The sequence below is a fragment of the Phaenicophaeus curvirostris genome, chromosome 4 (assembly GCF_032191515.1).
Source record: "Phaenicophaeus curvirostris isolate KB17595 chromosome 4, BPBGC_Pcur_1.0, whole genome shotgun sequence".
Taxonomy (NCBI): domain Eukaryota; kingdom Metazoa; phylum Chordata; class Aves; order Cuculiformes; family Cuculidae; genus Phaenicophaeus; species Phaenicophaeus curvirostris.
The window spans coordinates 45425748-45444995 of NC_091395.1; the positions used below are offsets into that span (position 1 = coordinate 45425748).

General features: G+C 36.0%; 1 protein-coding gene across 5 annotated transcripts in view; it reads right to left on the bottom strand.

Annotated features, from left to right (window-relative positions):
- The window catches only part of FAT1 (FAT atypical cadherin 1), a 110384-nt gene that overhangs the window by 18923 nt on the left and 72213 nt on the right, over positions 1-19248 (bottom strand). For all 5 annotated transcript variants that reach the window (XR_011337376.1, XM_069855945.1, XM_069855944.1 and 2 more), the window contains 9 exons: positions 13977-14252; positions 13545-13755; positions 7333-11400; positions 6517-6713; positions 5225-5378; positions 3549-3782; positions 2193-2582; positions 633-847; positions 166-303 (listed from right to left, as the gene is read on the bottom strand). Coding sequence is in view for 4 of the 5 variants with exons in the window: in XM_069855945.1 (XP_069712046.1) it covers positions 166-303; positions 633-847; positions 2193-2582; positions 3549-3782; positions 5225-5378; positions 6517-6713; positions 7333-11400; positions 13545-13755; positions 13977-14252 (5883 nt within the window). In the remaining variant the exon portion in view is untranslated. The remainder of the gene's footprint in view (positions 1-165; positions 304-632; positions 848-2192; positions 2583-3548; positions 3783-5224; positions 5379-6516; positions 6714-7332; positions 11401-13544; positions 13756-13976; positions 14253-19248) is intronic.

Genomic DNA, 19248 nt, shown 5'->3' on the forward strand with positions numbered 1-19248 from the left:
TGCCCCCCAAAAGTGCTGATGTAAACAGGTGCTTTCACTTAATCACAGATATAACAACTTTGGTACACAAAACAGTAATTTACAAATATAATTAAGAAAAATGGTGGTCATCAATTAAGTGTATCTAAATTAATCCCAGCTGCTCAAAAAGCACCAAAAACTTACCTTTTCTCTGTCTAGAGGTTTAGTCACTTTTATTTCGCCCCTCATAGGGTCAATTGTAAAAGGATTTCCCTGATTGCCATCTATAATTGCATAGTGAATGTGGTTGTTTGAAGGTCCATCAGCATCATCAGCCATAACCTAAGGAAAAATACAGTCTTATTTAGTACAAGTTGAAATACTCTATCACCTGTCAGATAAACTCATCCTGAAGTTTCCTGAATTTCTTCTGAAAATTAAGTCATTTTCTCATAAGAAGAACGCAAATATATCACAAAATACCACCTACTTTCCCACAGCACCTCAAAGTCCTTTGGTCTAAAACTTTTTCAAAACAAATTTTCAATTCATTCAGTTGAAAACTTATCTATTTCTTTATGTTTACTTTCGAAACAGTATCTATTCCTTCAGGACTGAAAGCATGATTATCCTGACAGAGTATTTCAAAGCAAAAAACCAACAATACATACTGTAATCACTGATTGTTCAAGCATAGCATCTTCACTGATTACTGCAGTATAAGTGTCCTGGCTAAACACCGGAGTATTGTCATTAATATCCGTTACATTAATATTCACTGTTACAACATCACTTAATGAAGGTGTGCCTCCATCTGTGGCTTCCACTGTCAAGTAGTACTCGTGAGAACTTTCATAATCCAAGCTCTGAATGATAAAAATGGCTCCTAGGGAAGAAAAAAAAACCAAATCTCAAACAAACTCTGCTATTACTGTAGTATTGTATATTGCAACTTTTGATTTTGGTCTGACTAATAGTCAGCTTCTTTATGACTTGATTTGTCACCGTAAAGCTGGAGCTACGCAGTGAAATAATCAGGCTTTACAGGTAAAAGTAAAAAGGTTGATTTGTTCATGTCATTACCACAAGAGACACGCACTTTAAAACAATCTGGCTCACACTTTGTAATGAAAAAAATGAAGATTTTTTTTTTTAAAAAAAGTGTTTAGAAAATATACTTTTCTTAATTTTCAATTAAAATTAACTAAAAATATTAAATGACCTTTAATGTGACTTTCCTTGCAACCAACATTAAAGCCAAGCATGGAATACGCAGAAGTAGTAAGAGAAGGGTCTGACCATGAATTTTGATTAATAGAAATACCTGAGTAAGTGTGAGTTTTTACAGACTAGTCAAGATATTGCAGTCCCTAAGATACATGTTGATTTCCTGCTGAAAGTGTGTTTTCCTGGGACCTTTCTCCTCCTTTATATGGAATTAAACTAGCAAAATTCTTCTACACTATAGTACCAACATGCACACTGGAAGAAGCATCTGGAAAAATTAAAATTTCAGCTAAAATTAACTAGTATAAACTTTTCGGTAGAAATCTTATTTAAACAAAGCCAAACATTACCATAAGTTAATTCCAGGAAAAGAATTACATAATAAAACTAAAATTGAGGTATATATTGACTTATATCAAAGAATTGCCATTAACAGGGAAAAATTCTCCACAGAGCCTAAATGCTTCTTGAGACTAAACCTGACTTAACATGCATGCCTAGAATCTCCACTTTCACATTCGATATTACGATTGCTTGGAATATTCCAACCTCTCTTTAATGCCATACGAAACTTCACCAGAATTACTGTCTTTGTGGACCCACAACTAGTTTTCCCAATCAATTTAATTTCTGATCTTTCTTTTACCAAGTTTAGCCACTCATTCTGACTATATAATTTCTATCATTAGAGATGTACATCTTTCCATCCCCTCAGCCTCCAGGGTAGGGAATACTCTAGCTAGGAAAACCTTACTCTTGCCAGCTAAATGAATCTAACCCAAATAACAAAACATAGCAGCAACAAATAAAGTTCCTATTCTACATTCTGTTGCCTTCCTCTAGGTAAGCAAGCTAGCAAAATGGGTAAACAGACAGTAGCACTGCTTTACAGCAAGGATGATGCACACAGATTATATGCAAACTATTTGGCTGCATTACTGTAGAACACAGTATGGCATTGTGCTTGCTTAGCCTGAAGTATATTTACAGTTGTAACCTGTTACCTGTTGTTGAATCAATGCTGAATTTTCCATGTTCATTCCCACTGACTATTGAGTAGGTGATTTCAGCATTGGCTTCAATGTCCCTGCTTGCAGCAGAAATCTGGAGAACTTCAGTTCCAACCAAAATGGCTTCTGATACACTTGCACTATACTCCCTATGCTCAAATACAGGTGGATTATCATTTATATCTAAAACAGAAACTATAAGACTACTTGTTGAAGACAGTCTTCTAGGTAAACCTTCATCTGTAGCCTTCAAAGTTAGAGTGTACACAGCTTGTAATTCCCGATCCAAGGGCTTCTCCAAACGAATTATTCCAGACAGTTCATCAATAGAGAACTGGCCCTCTGCAGAGTTTACCAGGGAATAATGGATTTTACGGTTCATCCCTGCATTTTGAAAAAAATTGCACAACATGAAGGAACAATTAAAATAAACCACCATAATAACAGATATGATAGCAATAGAAATAAAACATGCATGCTAAAATGTTATCACTTGTGTTGAAGTAAATGTCACCAAATATTGAAGTCTCTGGTGAAGGGTAGAATGATTTCCAAAAAAAAATGTAATCTGATTTAAAAAAAATTAAGCTAACACTTCATTGCACTGATTTTCTTCCACAAAAATCCCATGAAGCATGGTTCTCCTTCAGTCACAGTACTACCTAATACAAAACAATTAGTAATATAATCTAATAATAACTTTAGAACAACACTATCTGCTTGTTAGGCTTTATAACACAGGAGGATATGGGAGAGTTAGGCTGCATCAAATAACTAGACTCAACACCAATAAGTCTATTTAAGAATCACGTTCCAACAGGAACATAACTTCTGTCAACCTTTCTGTATAAAACAAAAATCTCGTAAGATTTTGGGCTAAGTATATAAGTGAAGATGAAGAGACAGCAAAAATCTTAACAGGGTAGCATATGCAGAAAGCTACAATGACAAGGTTTCTCTTTATAGTATGATCATCAATGGCTACCCCAAGAAGCACACATTCAAAAAAAAGTGCAAGTGCACAAGTGTTCATTTACATGGCTTGATATACCTTTTACTTACATCAGGAGTAATAGGAGGGACCTAACCTATAACATGAATAGCTTATCACACTAAAATCTCTCTCCTTTTTGCAGAGACAAAAAGGGATGTTCTCCAAGTTCTCATACATGGAAGTCAGGTGTTACACGAGTTAGGAGACCTAAATGTATCTTTCAGAAGTCTAATCCTGAGTGGTACTGAATATCTGTGAGTTCTACTGAAATGACTTATCAGCTTGCAGGATAAGACTAAATAAACATTGCAGTAACTTTGAGACCATGACAAATGTATCGGCCAAAGAATTCATACCTGCATCTGCATCTGTTGCCTGCACTCTTGTCAAGAGGGTTTTAGGCTCTGTGTTTTCAAATACTGTAATGGAGTAAGGATCAGCTGTAAATTCTGGGGCATTATCATTCACATCTTCCAGAGTCAGAATAATACTAGCTTGGCAAAATCTTCCTCCTCCATCTGTGGCTTTCACTCGAAGATAATAAACTGCTTGCAGCTCACGATCAAGTGGCATTAACGTCTTCAGTTCACCTATAAACAGAACAATGTACACAGACAGATATGAGTTGCAAGACTTAAGTATCCCTAACATGTTTTCCTCTAAAATCTTCATACTGAGAAAAACTAAACAATTTTCTTTTTGATGGTAATTTCACCAGCAGCTAAGCCAGTAGTTGTACTGCACTGATGCGCTGCACTTCAGGCAAAGCATGTCAGTGGCTTGTCTTTTCTTTAAAAGATTAAACACTAAAATCCTCTGCCTTTTTTTCAAATGCCTCTGAAACAGAAATTAGTTAAACTACCTGAGGGTGCAGAAAAAGAAAGGATGTGTATACATAAATCCATGTGCTTTTGTGTAAAAAAAATTAAAATACCAGTACTCTGGCTTTAACAGAATACAAGGTAAAATTCATATATGGATTCCTGAGCTATTTAGTTGTGTTCTCTCCATAGATATTGAACTGACTCTCCTCTAACAATCAAAGAATAAAGAGAGCTATTCACACTGCCAAACAGAAATTGTTGCTACAGACAAACCTCTAGAAATATAACACATACTTTGTTTCCAATGTGACAGAAAACACGGCAACAGGCACAATATGTAGCCACTTCCTCCTTTTGACCAACTCAAACAAGTATTCTGAAATATTATTTATAAGTATTCTAGCCCTGCAAATTCTGAATTTATATAATGACATGCTAGCACAGCACACAGGTGACATTCAGAGTAAAAAAAAAATCCCATGAAATAAGATCCTTCTCACTTCTTTTGCTACTGAAGTATTCTGATCGCCTTCTCTGTATTCCCACTAAATCTTTGTATTTATCTTAAAATTCTCTATATTGTTTACTACTCCCTTCCTACTGCTTGTCTACCGCAGCCTGCAGAACACAGGATTTTGGCATTAGCTTTGACTTACATGATAATCCAAAAGACAGGAATGCCACGAAAACCAAAGTCAGGCACATTTAAAGTTAATGTCATTTATATAATGCTTCCAATAAAACTGGAGGCACTTTTCATGTTTACCATGGAATTTCTTGCTCCAGGGAATCTGTTGCTCCATCTAACCTCATCCCATTTAATATGCCAAACTAAATAACGGCAAAGAGAATCTGAATGAAGATATTTTCAGTTATAAACCATTACTGCTACTTCTATAACGACTATAAAAAAAGTACAAAATTTATAGCATAGTTTTACTCCAGTCATTTCAGCATGGAAGTTTCTGGCAATTATCTATTTACTTTCTAGTTCCTCATATATTAAAATACTTGCCTTTTCCCTGATTTCTATTCAACATACTTTTAGTATTTGTGTAGTAGAAACTCACACTTTAAACAGTGATATAATAAACAAAATCTTAATGGAAAACTTAAGATACTAACATTTACATCTTAATGTAATAGTGAAACACTTTATAAAATGAGGCGATGACTGGGATTTTGTATAGCGTATAAAGTATTATTACCTGTGTCTGGAGCGAGTCTGAATTTTTCTGCTCCTGTGCCATGCAGTGTATAAGTGATTTCTGCATTGGAACGAATATCTGCGTCTGTAGCAGATACCTGCATTATCAGTTTGCCAGGAAGGGCATCCTCAGGAACAGAATCTGTATATAAAGCCTGCAACATTTTAAAATTACATTGAAAGTTGAAACATACAAAAGGGGAAGGAAAGGAGGAATGACAGATGAGATGATAAATGTTTGGTAGCATAGGAAGTGAACCAAAGGATGAAATATTTGAAAATATAAAGAACTTCCAATTTTCTAATTAAATACCTCATGTTTATTAGGTTATTCAGAAAGTCAATTAATACTGCAACCATAGCAACTTCTGAGTATCACTGGAAAGCCAAGAACTCTAAACACTTGTAACTGCTAAATTGATAATGAAATGCAGTCCCAAAATAGTAGTTATTAAAGCTTCTAGTTTAAACAAAAAGTAAGAAAAACCCACTCAGAATTTAAAGTCACTAAGCACTCTTACAGCTCATCCATGTCCTGTATGTGCATTACACTAGAAGGACTGTACCTTATAAAACCAATATTAACAAAGAGAATAAGCTAAAAACCAGATACTTACTAGTCTGTATAACTGTGATCATTTATATACAAGTAACCAACACAAACATCAACTAAGAAAAAGATCAAAAGCTCACTGTATACTTGATCCTTCCCAGAACAAGAAAAATTTTCCACCTGGTAACATCAAATCTGTGTTCAACAAGATGTCTATGAAAAGTCCAAAGCTACTAAAGTTAAAAGAAAATGCTGACTATGGGTTTTCTTCTAAGGCAGTTATGTATACCAGGGCCCTACTTTCTGGCATTTTTACATTCTTTACTTTTCATGTCCAGTTTTGCAGACTATCAAATCCAGTAAGGTAGATAATAGATGGCATTGTAACAAGAAAATGATTATGCGTCACAGATTTTTGCTGCTTTTAAGTGTAACTGTAGAACAGTATTCTAGTATTTTCAACTCTCTTATCACAGCAAATGCACAAATACATCAACTATGTGATGGTATACAGCCTTCTCTGTCTAAAAATTACATCAATGAATTGTCAAGTTATTTAAGAAACTTGTTCGTGAAACAACTTTTCTTTGATAGCAGTTCAAATATTAAGATACAGTCTAAATTTCTGTCACCAACCTAAAAGGAATACCCATTTGTCAGTCTCCTGAGAAGCAATTTCAGGGAAAAATTTAGATTTTATATACAGAAGCAGCTGACAGAAGATATAAGATTATGCCTACCTTTTCACAAACAGGACTATTATCATTAGCATCAAGGACTTTAACTTCCACTACAGCTTTAGTTGCAAACGTTCCATCAGTAGCTGTAATATTTAGAAGGTAATTATCCTTTTCTTCCCTGTCCAGAGGCTTTTTGACATAAACTTTCCATTCATTCTGTATATTTTCAATAGCAAACTGTCCTAAGGGATCACCTCCTGCAATACAAGAAGAAACATTAAATTAAGGAGAAACATTGCTACTATTACTCCATCAACATTAAGTTACAGCTAAAGAGAAAGAAGTGTTAATACAAATAAGCGGCCACCCTCTGTGGCTTTATAGACAAATAGCTTCATTTTTGAAGTAGAAATAGTCAGCAGATGCTCATACAACAAATTTAACTGCAGCCAAAAGAATCTACAAAAATAGATATAGAAATTCATGTAGCATTATAGATAACATAATATCAACACATATACTAAATAAAAAAAAATACTTCACTGGAAATTAATAGTCTATTATTTCATGAAAATTCTTTCATTCATTCTTTAACTACATCACTAATATAAGTGTAGAGTATATTTTTAAAATAAGATTTGATATATAATAACAATTGTAGGAAAGCATTTTAAGCAAGACACACATGTAACAGAAAGCTAAAGATCTGTTTTCTAAACCTCATTTTTCCTCCTTAGGTTTTTAACATTCATATTAAGAAACACATATTCTTTTTTGCAGCTCTATGGTTTCAAACACTTTTCAATAATTTGAAAGATTAAGTTATATCTCTCATCATTCTAGGATTATTCTGACATTACTCAAAAAATCATTCACCTGTAATGTAATAGAAGACTTGTTTATTGGCTTCTTCAGTATCAGCATCTGTTGTACTCAAGATGGCAATTACCCCACCAGGAGGGTCATCCTCACTGACTGTTCCTTTATATATCTCTGCAGTAAAGCGTGGAGGATTGTCATTCACATCTGTAACAGTAACTTCAACCACAGCCGTAGAAGACAGTTGAATTTTTTCACCTCGATCAGATGCAACCACTGTGATTTTGTATTTGTCACGTTTCTCATGATCAGGTTCCTTGAGAGTAGCAATCCAGCCAGTTTCCATGTTTATGGCAAAAGTCTCTAGAACATCTAGTTCTTGAGAAGGATCCAAGCTGTAAGTAACCTGGCCATTGAGTCCTGAATCTAAGTCAGTTGCTTTAACCTGGATGACTCTTGTTCCAGCTTGCATGTTTTCTACAATGAATGCTTCATATGGATTGGACTCCAGTACCGGTTTGTTATCATTTGCATCTTTTACCTGAACGCTAACCTCTACCGAGGAAACAACATTATAATCTTCATTTGCATACTGCGCTTGAACTGAGAACTGGTACCATTTAGTCGTTTCATGATCAAGATTCTTTTCAAGTTTCAACACTCCAGTATGTCGGTCAATCACAAAAAAATCATCTCTGTTGCTTTCAGGAGTGTTCCCTTTAACCAGACTATATACTAGAGTTTGATTATGCTCTGCTTTGATAACATCTATCTCCGTCCCAATTGGAATGTCCTCAGAAACCGTATAAGAATAAAATGGCTCTGAAAATTTTGGAAGAGGCACTTCTGGTGGGAGTATTCTAGCATACACAGGAACAACTGACTCTTTTTTTGGGGATCCACCATCTACTGCTCTAACAAAGAAGGTCAAAAACTCATTTTCTAAACCAATTAAGCTTTCCTTTGTAGTAATTATACCAGAAAATGCATCAATTTCTAAATTCTCTTTAACGTTTTCAGAATCCGCTTCAATAGTGTATGTGATGTCTGCATTGGTACCCTCATCAGCATCAGATGCCCAGACTTTAATGACAGAAGTCCCCCGTGGAACATCAGATCCAATATTGACTTCATACTCTGTTGCCCGGAATTGAGGAGCATTGTCATTGTCATCTGTAAGTATTACATTAACTGTACAGAAAGCAACTTTTCCACCCGAGTCCTTGGCCATTAAGCTAATGGCAATTACTTTTTCTGCCTGTGTTTCACGGTCAAGCTTTCTGGAAGTAAATATTTGCCCTCTCTCATTTGTATAAAATCTGTCTTTGGCAAAGTCATTCACAATATGGTAAGTGATGTGACCATATGTACCAGAATCTTCATCTGTTGCTTTAACTACAGTAACTAAAGTATGCAATGGAGCATTTTCAGATAGTTCAACCTCATATTCATTCTGGCTGAAAACAGGACTGTGCATATTGGCACTGGTTACAGTTATATGGACTTGGGCTGAGCTTCTAAAGACGCCATCAGAAACAGACATGTTAAGATTATAATGTGACTTTAGTGTCTGCCTGCGTAGGTTTGAGATGGTGATAACACCAGTTTTACTGTTTATTACAAAATTCTTTTGGTCATTGCCTGTCAGAATGGAGTATTCCAGCTTGTCATTATCCAAACTATCTGCATCTGAGGCTTGCACACAGGTCACAAAATGCCCTCGGGGAGCCAGTTCACTAATTTTAGCTTCATAAAGCAATTGGTTAAAAAGAGGAGGATTATCATTGAGGTCAGTTACATCAATAGTTACAACTGTATCACTGCTCAAGGGCAGCATGCCACCATCTATGGCCCTTATTAGTAACTTATGTTGTTTAATTTGCTCATAGTCCAAAGTTCTTGCTGTAAGAACGAGTCCAGTGTTGCTGTCTATGTGGAAGTAGTCATGACTTTCACTATTATCCTCAACCAAGTGATAGGAAATGCCCCTGTTTGTTCCAGAATCGGCATCTGTGGCACTTACTTGCACAACGGATGTTCCAACAACAGATGCCTCAGAAAGGGTCACAGTGTAAGACTGCTCTGTAAACACAGGAGGATTATCATTGATGTCTTCCACTATTATGTCTACAAACACATCAGCATGTGCCCCAGTTAAGGAGTCTGTTGCTCGAATACTCAGTTTGTAAGCTGGATGAGACTCAAAGTCAAGAGGAGCCACAACATTTATAACTCCAGTGTTGAAGTTGATAGTGAACTGATTGAAAGGATCTCCATCTGTGATGCTATAAAACACCTTAAGTCCTTCTGGGCTGTTTGCTTGTACATGTACCACAGGACTATGGAGCTGAATGTTTTCTGGTATCTCTGCACTGTAGAAAGGCTTTTCGAAAACTGGCATAGCTTTACTCATAACAGTAATTGGGACTGTAACTTCAGCAGAAAAAGCAGGGTCACCTCTATCTTTTGCCACTACTGTGACCAGATACTCCTTATTTAGTGTGTCTAGTTCAAACTTCTTCTTCAGAGAGATTTCACCAGTGGGATCAATCTGGAAATGTTCATGATGCTCTTTGAGATAGTAATGCACCTCTCCATTTCTGCCAGTATCTTTATCTACTGCAGTGACACGTCGAATGACATGGCCTACTTCAGAGTCTACTTTAACAACAGCGTAATATGGAAGATTGACAAAAAATGGAGCATTATCATTTACATCTTCCACTGTGACTTTAACTACAATGTGTGCAACAACTGACGGTTTATATTCCTCTGTCACTTCAATGACCACATCAAAAGAGTCTTGCTGTTCACGATCAAATGGTATTCCTGTTGTTGAAAGGATCCCAGAAGTTGGGCTTATTTTAAATCTGCTGTCTGGATTTAGAATATGGTAAAACAAAGGCGTATTTATTTGATTCCCTACAGCAGTAACAACAGCTATTGTTTTTGCCTCTGTGGAATTTTCCTCTACTACTGCAGAGTAAGAACTCTGTGTGAACTTCAGCTGGCTTGCTTTGCTTTCTTTCACATTAATTTTTACAGATGCAGTGCTTGCAAATCTGCCATCAGATGCTCTCACTGTTAATTCATATCTGCTTCTTAACTGAGTTGTATTTTGTACTGTTATATCTCCAGTCTGAGGGTTTATTGAAAATTTTTCTCCAATGTTGCCTTCAATAATGGAATAAACTAATTGTGAAAAAATGCCTGAATCAGCATCAGTGGCATTTATGCTGATTACTTTCACGCCTTTATAGGTTGGAACCAAAATGGACGTTTCGTACAAGTCTCTTGAAAACACAGGAGGGCAATCATTGATGTCAATTACATAAATAGTAACATTAGCTGCATATTCTGCATATAAACGTGGTACTCCCGTATCATGCACTTGCACTGAAAAGTGGAAAATATTTGTCTCCTCATAGTCCAGACTCATGACTGTCCGAATGGCACCAGTGCTAGAATCAATGGCAAAATACTTGCGGACAGATGGTTCAACAATTTGATAAACAAGCAAAGCATTAGATTCTTTATCAGCATCTGTAGCTCGAATTACTAATGGGACATTCTTGTCAGTCAGAACCACACTGTTAATTGAAGCTGATTCACTGATGAGTCCTGTATATTCGGCCTGCATAAAAATTGGTGCATTGTCATTCTCATCCCGAAGATGTACCAAAACTGTTGCATTAGTGGACAAGCCAGCCATGTTTGTTCCTTGTATAGTTAGAGTGTAAATAGGCAAAGTTTCAAAATCAAGTATCTTCTGAGAAACAATGACACCTGAGTTCGGGTTGACAGCAAAGGCATCACCTACATTACCATCTTTTATTTCATAAACTACAGAAGACTGACTGTATGCTGTAACCATTCCAACAAAACTGCCAATGTTGGCGCTTTCACTGATTTCTGTTGAATATTCCTTAGCTGTGAATTTTGGTGAGGCATTATCAGAAACCGTAACGAATATATGCACAGAGGTCACTTCACTCATTGGAGGATCTCCTTGGTCTGTAGCTTTCACCATCAGGTTGTATTCTTCCTGGTTACTACGATCTAATTCCTTTGCAATTTTAATCAAACCCAAAATAGGATCTATAAAGAAAGAATTTCCAATATTGCCTGTGAAGAGAAAGAAGAGTAATTAAAAAGGATGTATACAGAACTTAAAGGTTAGTTATTTATTTAGCTATAAAGAGCAAGAACACAAAGAATATTAAAGTTTCTTAGTTTTGTTTACCAAACATTGGTTAGCTTCTCTGGAAAGTTTTCTGTAATCAAGAATTAGCATTAATTATAAGTTTATTTGTGGAAACATTGTATAAAACATAGTTAGCAAAGCCATCCAAGCCTTGAAAATAACTGCAAAAAGTATTTTCTTTTCAATTAAAAAATCTTAAGATAGTATTTTGCAAATTTCAACAGTATAATTTATGTATTTTCTTCAAATATCTTTGTCATCGAGTTCATGTTCAAGCCAACTTAAATCTCGACTGAAGCTAAAAGAAAATTATATTCAGAAGTTAACATTAGTGGAATATAAGTTACATTTTACAACCTAAAATAACTTTAAATATAAATAAACATTTTAATAAATTCACATTTGTGAATCTTAATTGCTTAAGCAAGTATTGTTCAAAACACTGCTTCAAAATTAATCTTTCTGAATTGCACCAATAGTTACCTCTCTTCTAACTTCATATTAATGCATATGCAAATTAGCCCCTGTGACAGTATTAAAAAAACCCAAAACCTTCCTGTTGAGGATTACTAGCTGCCATTTGAAAACACTTGTTTTCAGTATCTTTTTAAATATATAGTTTAACTACACTGCATACAGTATTCAGCTCATGTACTAAATATGGTAAGATTCAACATTTTACTTCCTTAAAAATTACATGACTCAAGCTATGTTCTCAGCTTGGAAAAAATTCATTAAGCACTTCAAGTTATGCACACAAGCAGGCAAGGGCTGGGGGGGGTTGCAGTTTTTTGTTTGGGTTTTTTTTAGCGGAGGCTCTAAACACAGTGGCATTCTTAGAACATCCCATTACAAATCTAAGCAGGCACTACAAACATTTAAGGAATGTTCCTTCCATATGCTTAGAACATCAATTATAATGCTTCAACCTCCCAACAGATCAGAGTCCTGTAAAATAAACCTAAGGAAGTCCCACAAAAAGCTAGAAGAAAGGAAGAGAACAGGGTGTAACTTCATTCTAGACAGCATGCATGTGCATTTTTTTTTTCTTGTCATGCTTTGCCATTCATAAAACAAGCACTACTGAAATGGGAAAAGCAATAGATCAGCTTCATTGACATTAGTGCCCTGCTTAGGGAAAGAGTCATATTTCTGCAAATAACATCTTAAGCAATTTATGAGACACTTCAATACATTCTTTCTCTTCAGAGTATTGAAATCACAGCTTTGTTTAAATACAGCATTAAAGAATCAAAACTCACTTCCATCTGGTAAATGAATGCGGTCAATGTCATCCTGTTTTCATATTACTCAAAATTGCCATCATTTGAATTGTATTATAGAGTGGCTTTCTGAACCCATCTGACATTAAAAATAAGTGGCAGCACCTAATGCTTGCATCTGAAAGAAGCCTTAAGTCAAAATGACCAACTATTAAAGAATTCATCTGTTTTACTGAACTAGAATAGCAGTCCCACTATCTAAAACCAGCCAGAGGGAAGCACGCAAAGCAACCCCTCCCTTGCCACATCTATCAGAAAGTTCAACTTAAGAACTGGGACTATTTACTGATTAGATATATGGATATTTATAAATTATTTTTGAGCTCCTTTGTTTAACTTTGTGCTAAATAGGGAACCACTTGTCCCAGCTTCTTACTCTTTTCAACAAATACGTGCTTTGTCTATGCTGCAAAATATCATTTACATTATCAAAAAATAATGTTTTTTCAGATCTAAATTTAATGCTTCTGTAATTTCTGAAGAACGCACTTCTCTTAGCAGCTTAAAGGTAGCTTAAAGCTAGCTTTTTCTTCTACTACTAAAATGTTCCAACTATCTTGTAAGTATAAGATAAATAGGTAAGAGAGGCAGATGAATGTTTGTCATTGTAGTTTTCTTTGAAATGCTCTAAGGCTATATCTTAAAATACATCTCTCAGAACACAACACATACACTTCTATTGCCCACTTTATGTAGTTATTTTTCTACATGTCTACAGTTGGAGCAAAGTATCAGCAAGCATTGTTTCAAAATAAACTGAAGATATAAGAAAGTCAATATACCTGATTCAATAGAGTACACAATTTCTGCATTTTTTCCTTTGTCCTTATCTAATGCTGTAACCTGGAGTACCGCTGATCCAATGGCTGCTGACTCATACACCCGTCCTTCGTAGGAAGAGCTGGTGAACCATGGGGCATGATCATTTGTGTCACTAACATTAATGATGATTCTAGCATAGTTGCGCTTTACAGGAACATCTTGATCTCGAACCTGGAACAGTTAACGTTTTACCAGTAATCAGCATGCTTCTTTCAGTAGTTCAACAAATACTAGAAATAATTCAAGATTCAATCTGTACCAGTCACAAAGACAAAGAATGCATACAAAATAAACATAAAAATAAACATTGAACTAAGGCGACAAGCTAAAAAACATCCAACACTTAGAAAGATACGGTTGCTATTGACTATAGAAATTTTGTGTTTATTTACCATTATTGTGAGAATATGCTGGCTCATGGTTTCATGATCCAGCTTTTCTGAAGTATAAAGAGAGCCGGTTCCAGGGTCCAGACGAAACTTTTTAAGACTGATGGGATCAGTGCTGCCCTGCATAGTATAAATCAGCTTATTCTTCTCATCTCTGTCTGTGGCACTGACACGAAGAATTTCTGTCTCTGGTAAGGTGTCTTCAGGTATAACAACTTCGTACTTTGAAGCAGAAAATTGAGGCCTGTGATTATTTGTGTCTATAACTTTGATGTATACCTGAAATGATACAATGGGAAGGGGAAAGCATTGATGATATTTGGGAAACAGGAATGAGGCATTTCATTAAAAATCAACTGTAACACAGAAAATAATTCCACCTCCAGACATTTTTTTTTCCAGGGACAGGGAGATGTTTAAGAGGTGTAAGGAAGATGACTCTCACTAAACCCAAATCTGCCTCACCTTCACCAAAGTCACACTAGAAATTCATATTATCAAAAATGCCTTACATAAGATATCTTAAGGTGAATTGTTTTTGTCTAAAGCAAGATGAAAAAGAATTCCTTAGTAAATTTGGAATTAAAAAAACAATCACAAAAAAATCCGAATATAGATCCCAAGGTGAGTAAAAATACAGTTTATTTGTGCAAATTTGGAATTTTATGTAATGTTTTCCAAGGCAGCGGATACACTGTGCTCCTCCTTGCCCTCACATTGAAACAATCCTCTTCCAGCTCCTTACATTTCTAAGTATAGGCAAGAAAGGAAAAATCATGGAATTCCTACAAAATTGTATTATTTTGAAGAACCACATGTATTGTTTGCTCTTCTACATGTAGCACAATCTCAGCAAAGGTAACCAGTCACCAACACAATTTCTCTGAAGTTACAGCTATATTAACTTCAATGATTCAAGTTGCATTTTCTTACAGAAGTTCAGCTGGGTTCACCTATGTGCTGTGCAGGCAATGCTCTCTGTCTGAATAATAATGTTCACTGGAACCACACAAGATCCCTGCACACCCAACTTGCCTTTGACAGCATCAAACTCTGTTATAAAAAGGGAAGACACTACACCATCATCAGGTTCATTCAACAGTGATAACATCAGATGAGCAACGGTAACACAGAGGAGTTGGCATGTGGACAGCAAAGCTCCAAGAACACATGGCGAATTCAAGCTCTTTATATGCTGCACATGCAGCCATGTTTTAACCTAATGGTTAGTTGCCTTGTAAAAATTAGTTAAGTGCCATCAAAAAGTGTTTTAAATAAGGACTTACAACATCATAAATGGGTTCAATTACTCTTTGAAGAGACTTACTGCTTTCCATTGATATCTACTGGAGTCTATAAATTAGACAAGGTACCAAACTGCATGCAGTAGAAACTAAACTAGATGAATACTAATGGCGGTACTTAATAAGAAAACATCATGCAGACAGCTGCAGGAAGAAAAAAAATCCTCAACTTCAAGATGGTAGTTTGGCAAGGTTATGTTAAAACTTGTATCAAGTAAAAGGAGATGAGAAATGTACCAACAGGATTCAAACCAGTGCCTAAAACATTTATTTCAGATGCAGGTATATTAGTCCAGGTTGCAATTACTACCTAAGCTCCAATACAAGAAGTTCTTCCTAATGGTAAGTTTTAATAGAGGCTGAAAACATTTAATTAACTTCCAGGCAGACAAAGGCAGTCCTTGGATATGATCTACGAACTGTACCAAGATTTTAGGAGACTGTTAGAATGATTTTAATCTAAGTAACAACAGACAGACTTCTGCATTGAGGTAATTAAGTCCTGCACCAACCCTGGTGGCACCACAGGGCAGGGTTATTACCGGAAGTGAGAATCTGGGAAGACATGAAATCAGGTATGGAACACTTGGGATAACTTTGTATTATAACACAGGAAAATCCTCCCCAAAAAGCTGGGATATGGCCCAGTCTGGTAGCTGAAATAACTGTCACCAGAAAGACTACTTTCATGGAGAATTTCATTTGCTAAATAGAAAAGAACAGACAAGCATATAAAGAGGAACATAGGAACAGAACTGAAGATGGCAAATGTGCAATCTCAAGAGTCAGAAGCCAGATATGGACTAAAAGGAATAAAAATGTTTTTAAGTTTACTGGAAACTGAAACAATCTACAGATAAGCAAGACTACTAGGAAACAAAGAACAATTAATGAGGAGGAAAGGTCATCCCAAATTACAATTTTGCCTCAGTCTTTTTCACCAAGAACAACAGGGAGCATGACCTTGCACAAAACAAAAGAAAAATGAGACACTGGCAAAGCAGTGGTGCTGCAATAAGCAGCTAAGTGGAAACAAATCACCAAGACAAGATGGGAGCCGCCCCTGGGGTTCTGTTGGAGTGCAGGGGTGGGTGTGGGGAAGGGGGAAGATGGTAATCTTCCTAATGTAACACATGCTGTTAACAATACAGAGCTCCATGTCTAGATCTCCAGTAAGGGCAGGGAGGGGGGCACCCGTGTGTACGTCTGCACACACTGATGTTCACAGCGCCCACCCCCGCCACGCATCTAACCTTGTTTACTAGACATAGTTCTGGGCATCACAGGTCATTGAGACATAATCCAATAGATAGTACATGTACAGGAATATTCATAAACATTGGTAGTTTTTCAGTGTTTGAAGCAGTCTGTTAGGATAAATACAAATTATTATTGCAGAGGAAAATGCTGCCTCCCACAATTTTCAGACCTCTCAGAAAATGGAAGAAAAATAAAAAGAAACTAATCACTTCCCACTTTGATAAAATTCCTTGAAAAATGTTGCAATGAAAACTAAGGAATTGGTTTTGTCATGGATTCAAAACTGATTAAAGAAAGGAAACAAAGAGTAGGAATAAATATTAATTTTTGGTAGGGAGAAAAATTATTGGTAGGTGAGTCAGGACACACATTAGGTCACACTTTTAAATGTACTCACTGAGCAATTCAACTGGAAAATGAAAAGTAAGAATGAGAAGAATGTGACCTTAAATATGTGATTTTGTTTAGATGTTCATGATTAGGGAGGATGTAATAAAGCAACACAAGCACAGTTCTTGGTTTCTTTTTAAATTCTGTATAAATAAAATACATTTCAATGTATCTTGAAAGAAGAAATATTGAAGGGTCCAACACAGACACTTTCATACCATTTTAGTAAAACCATGTGCTCACTGCACACTGGTGCTCAGGAAAATGAAAACAAATGAAAATGGCCAACAAAAAAAAACCCAACAAACCCAAGCAACACAACAGAAAACCCCAACTCTCAATACAAACCAAACTATAAAAATGTTTTTCCATAAATAAGATTACAATACCATATACAATTGGAACACAATTAATGGATACTGTGCTTTCAAAATGAACAAGTCAAGTTTTTTTACTCAATTTCCACCCACTAGAGATTAAGTTGAGACTCAGAAAAACAGTAAGTGAAAAGATGGAGTGTCAAATTTGATGAATTTAAATCAAAACTGCTATTTAAGTTCATGTGTATTTCCCTCCTAAATGAGAAAATACAGACACTTCGGTCAAAATTGGAGGTGAGAGGGAATGTTACTCCAGAGCAACTGCGTTAGACGAATCTTCGGAGCAGAAGACATGGTCACCTGTGCTGCTGGTAGTACAGAAAATCAATCCAAGAAAATAGCACTTGTAGAATGGAACACCACAAACCCATGCAAAGCACTAAGTTAAATGCCAGGAATGCAGTGAGTGTGAAACCAATATGGTACCTGCAAGACTAATCACACAGCCAACGAACCGGCTTAAATAAGAAGTGATCTGTTGAGCATACCACCAGAAGGCCTGAGCAGCAACTTCCTCCAGCATTAGCTAGTGAAGCAGTTAAAATGACTGCTAAATGGCAGCTAAATGCAGCCTTCAAAAAGGTACTGTTGGGCTAAGCAGACCAGGAAATAGCTCCTCAAAATATACAACACTATTAAATATAAAAAAAAAAACATTGCTAAGGAATAAACATAATGACTCAGTTATTACAAGTGGCTTGCTCAGGTAATTCCATTACTTGTCAAATTAATTGCTCAGGCATGCAGTTTTTTCTCCACACTGGTAAACACAATTACAAACACACAATTTGATCTATTAGTGCAATCATTTTAAATGAAGCTAAAATTCAAAGTTTATCTTATACTCAAGTGAAAGGTCTTTTAGCTATATACTCTAGGATTAATTTCTCACTCACTGATGATGTTACCTTATGCCCCTCACAGATTCTGGTGGATGAGCATAATGTGAATCAACGGGCAACCTTACTGGTATCTTGGCTAACTGCATTCTGGGCTGCTTTGATAAGGGGAGCAGCAGGCAGGGGAAAAGAATTAACCCCCTCTTTTTGGCACTCATTGGTGGGACTGTAGATCCACTACGGTTTTCAGATCTGTGGTCCAAAAGAGATCTTGACAAACTGAAATGAACCCAGTGAAAGGACATTAAAATCAATGAGGATTGAAATGCTCTCCACAAACTGTGGAAAGGGAGGGCTAGAGGAAAGAAAGACAGTCTCCTGTAAAAGTTGCACAGTGAAACAACAACAGGTGACATTCACAAGGTCCAATAGCTGAAACTACAATTAGACATAAGAAAAAGTTATTTTTAAGGACAGTTGTTAAATACTAACGTAAAAGCATGTCCAAGGTAGAGGTGTCATGCCCTGTCACTTTGAACCTGGCAAGTCCCTGAAAAACTTGATCAAACTTTGCAGCTTGCTCTACTTTGATCAGAAGGTTTAACCAGCTAAATTCAGTGGCTCCTTCCAATCTAAACTATGAATTAAATGTACCAAGGAAACTCTACTTTCAAGATGCTAAGCGACAGGCATCATATGTGCAATTTCCTTTCAAATGTTAGAGGACTAAATTTTTCATGTAAACTGTTAAAGCTTTCAAATTAAATGAAAGGAACTAAGTAATAATCTTGAGTGCAATTTTAAAAAGACTTACACTGAAAAATATGGATTTGTGCACCTCAGAACAAAACACATGAACAGCCTGTGTTATTTTAAAGTAACACGTATAATATAATAACAACAGATATTGAGCATTTCTCAACCAAATTATAAGACTAAAATAAAATTATATACCTCTTAAGAAATAACTTCCATACTGAAGAACCCTCCTTTAGAAAAGTTTGACGTTAACAGATTGTAATAGGATCTCTGAAACAAAATGGTCTGGAACATAAGAAACTTGACTCATTTTGCAAGACTATGCAAGGGGTGTGTTTCACAA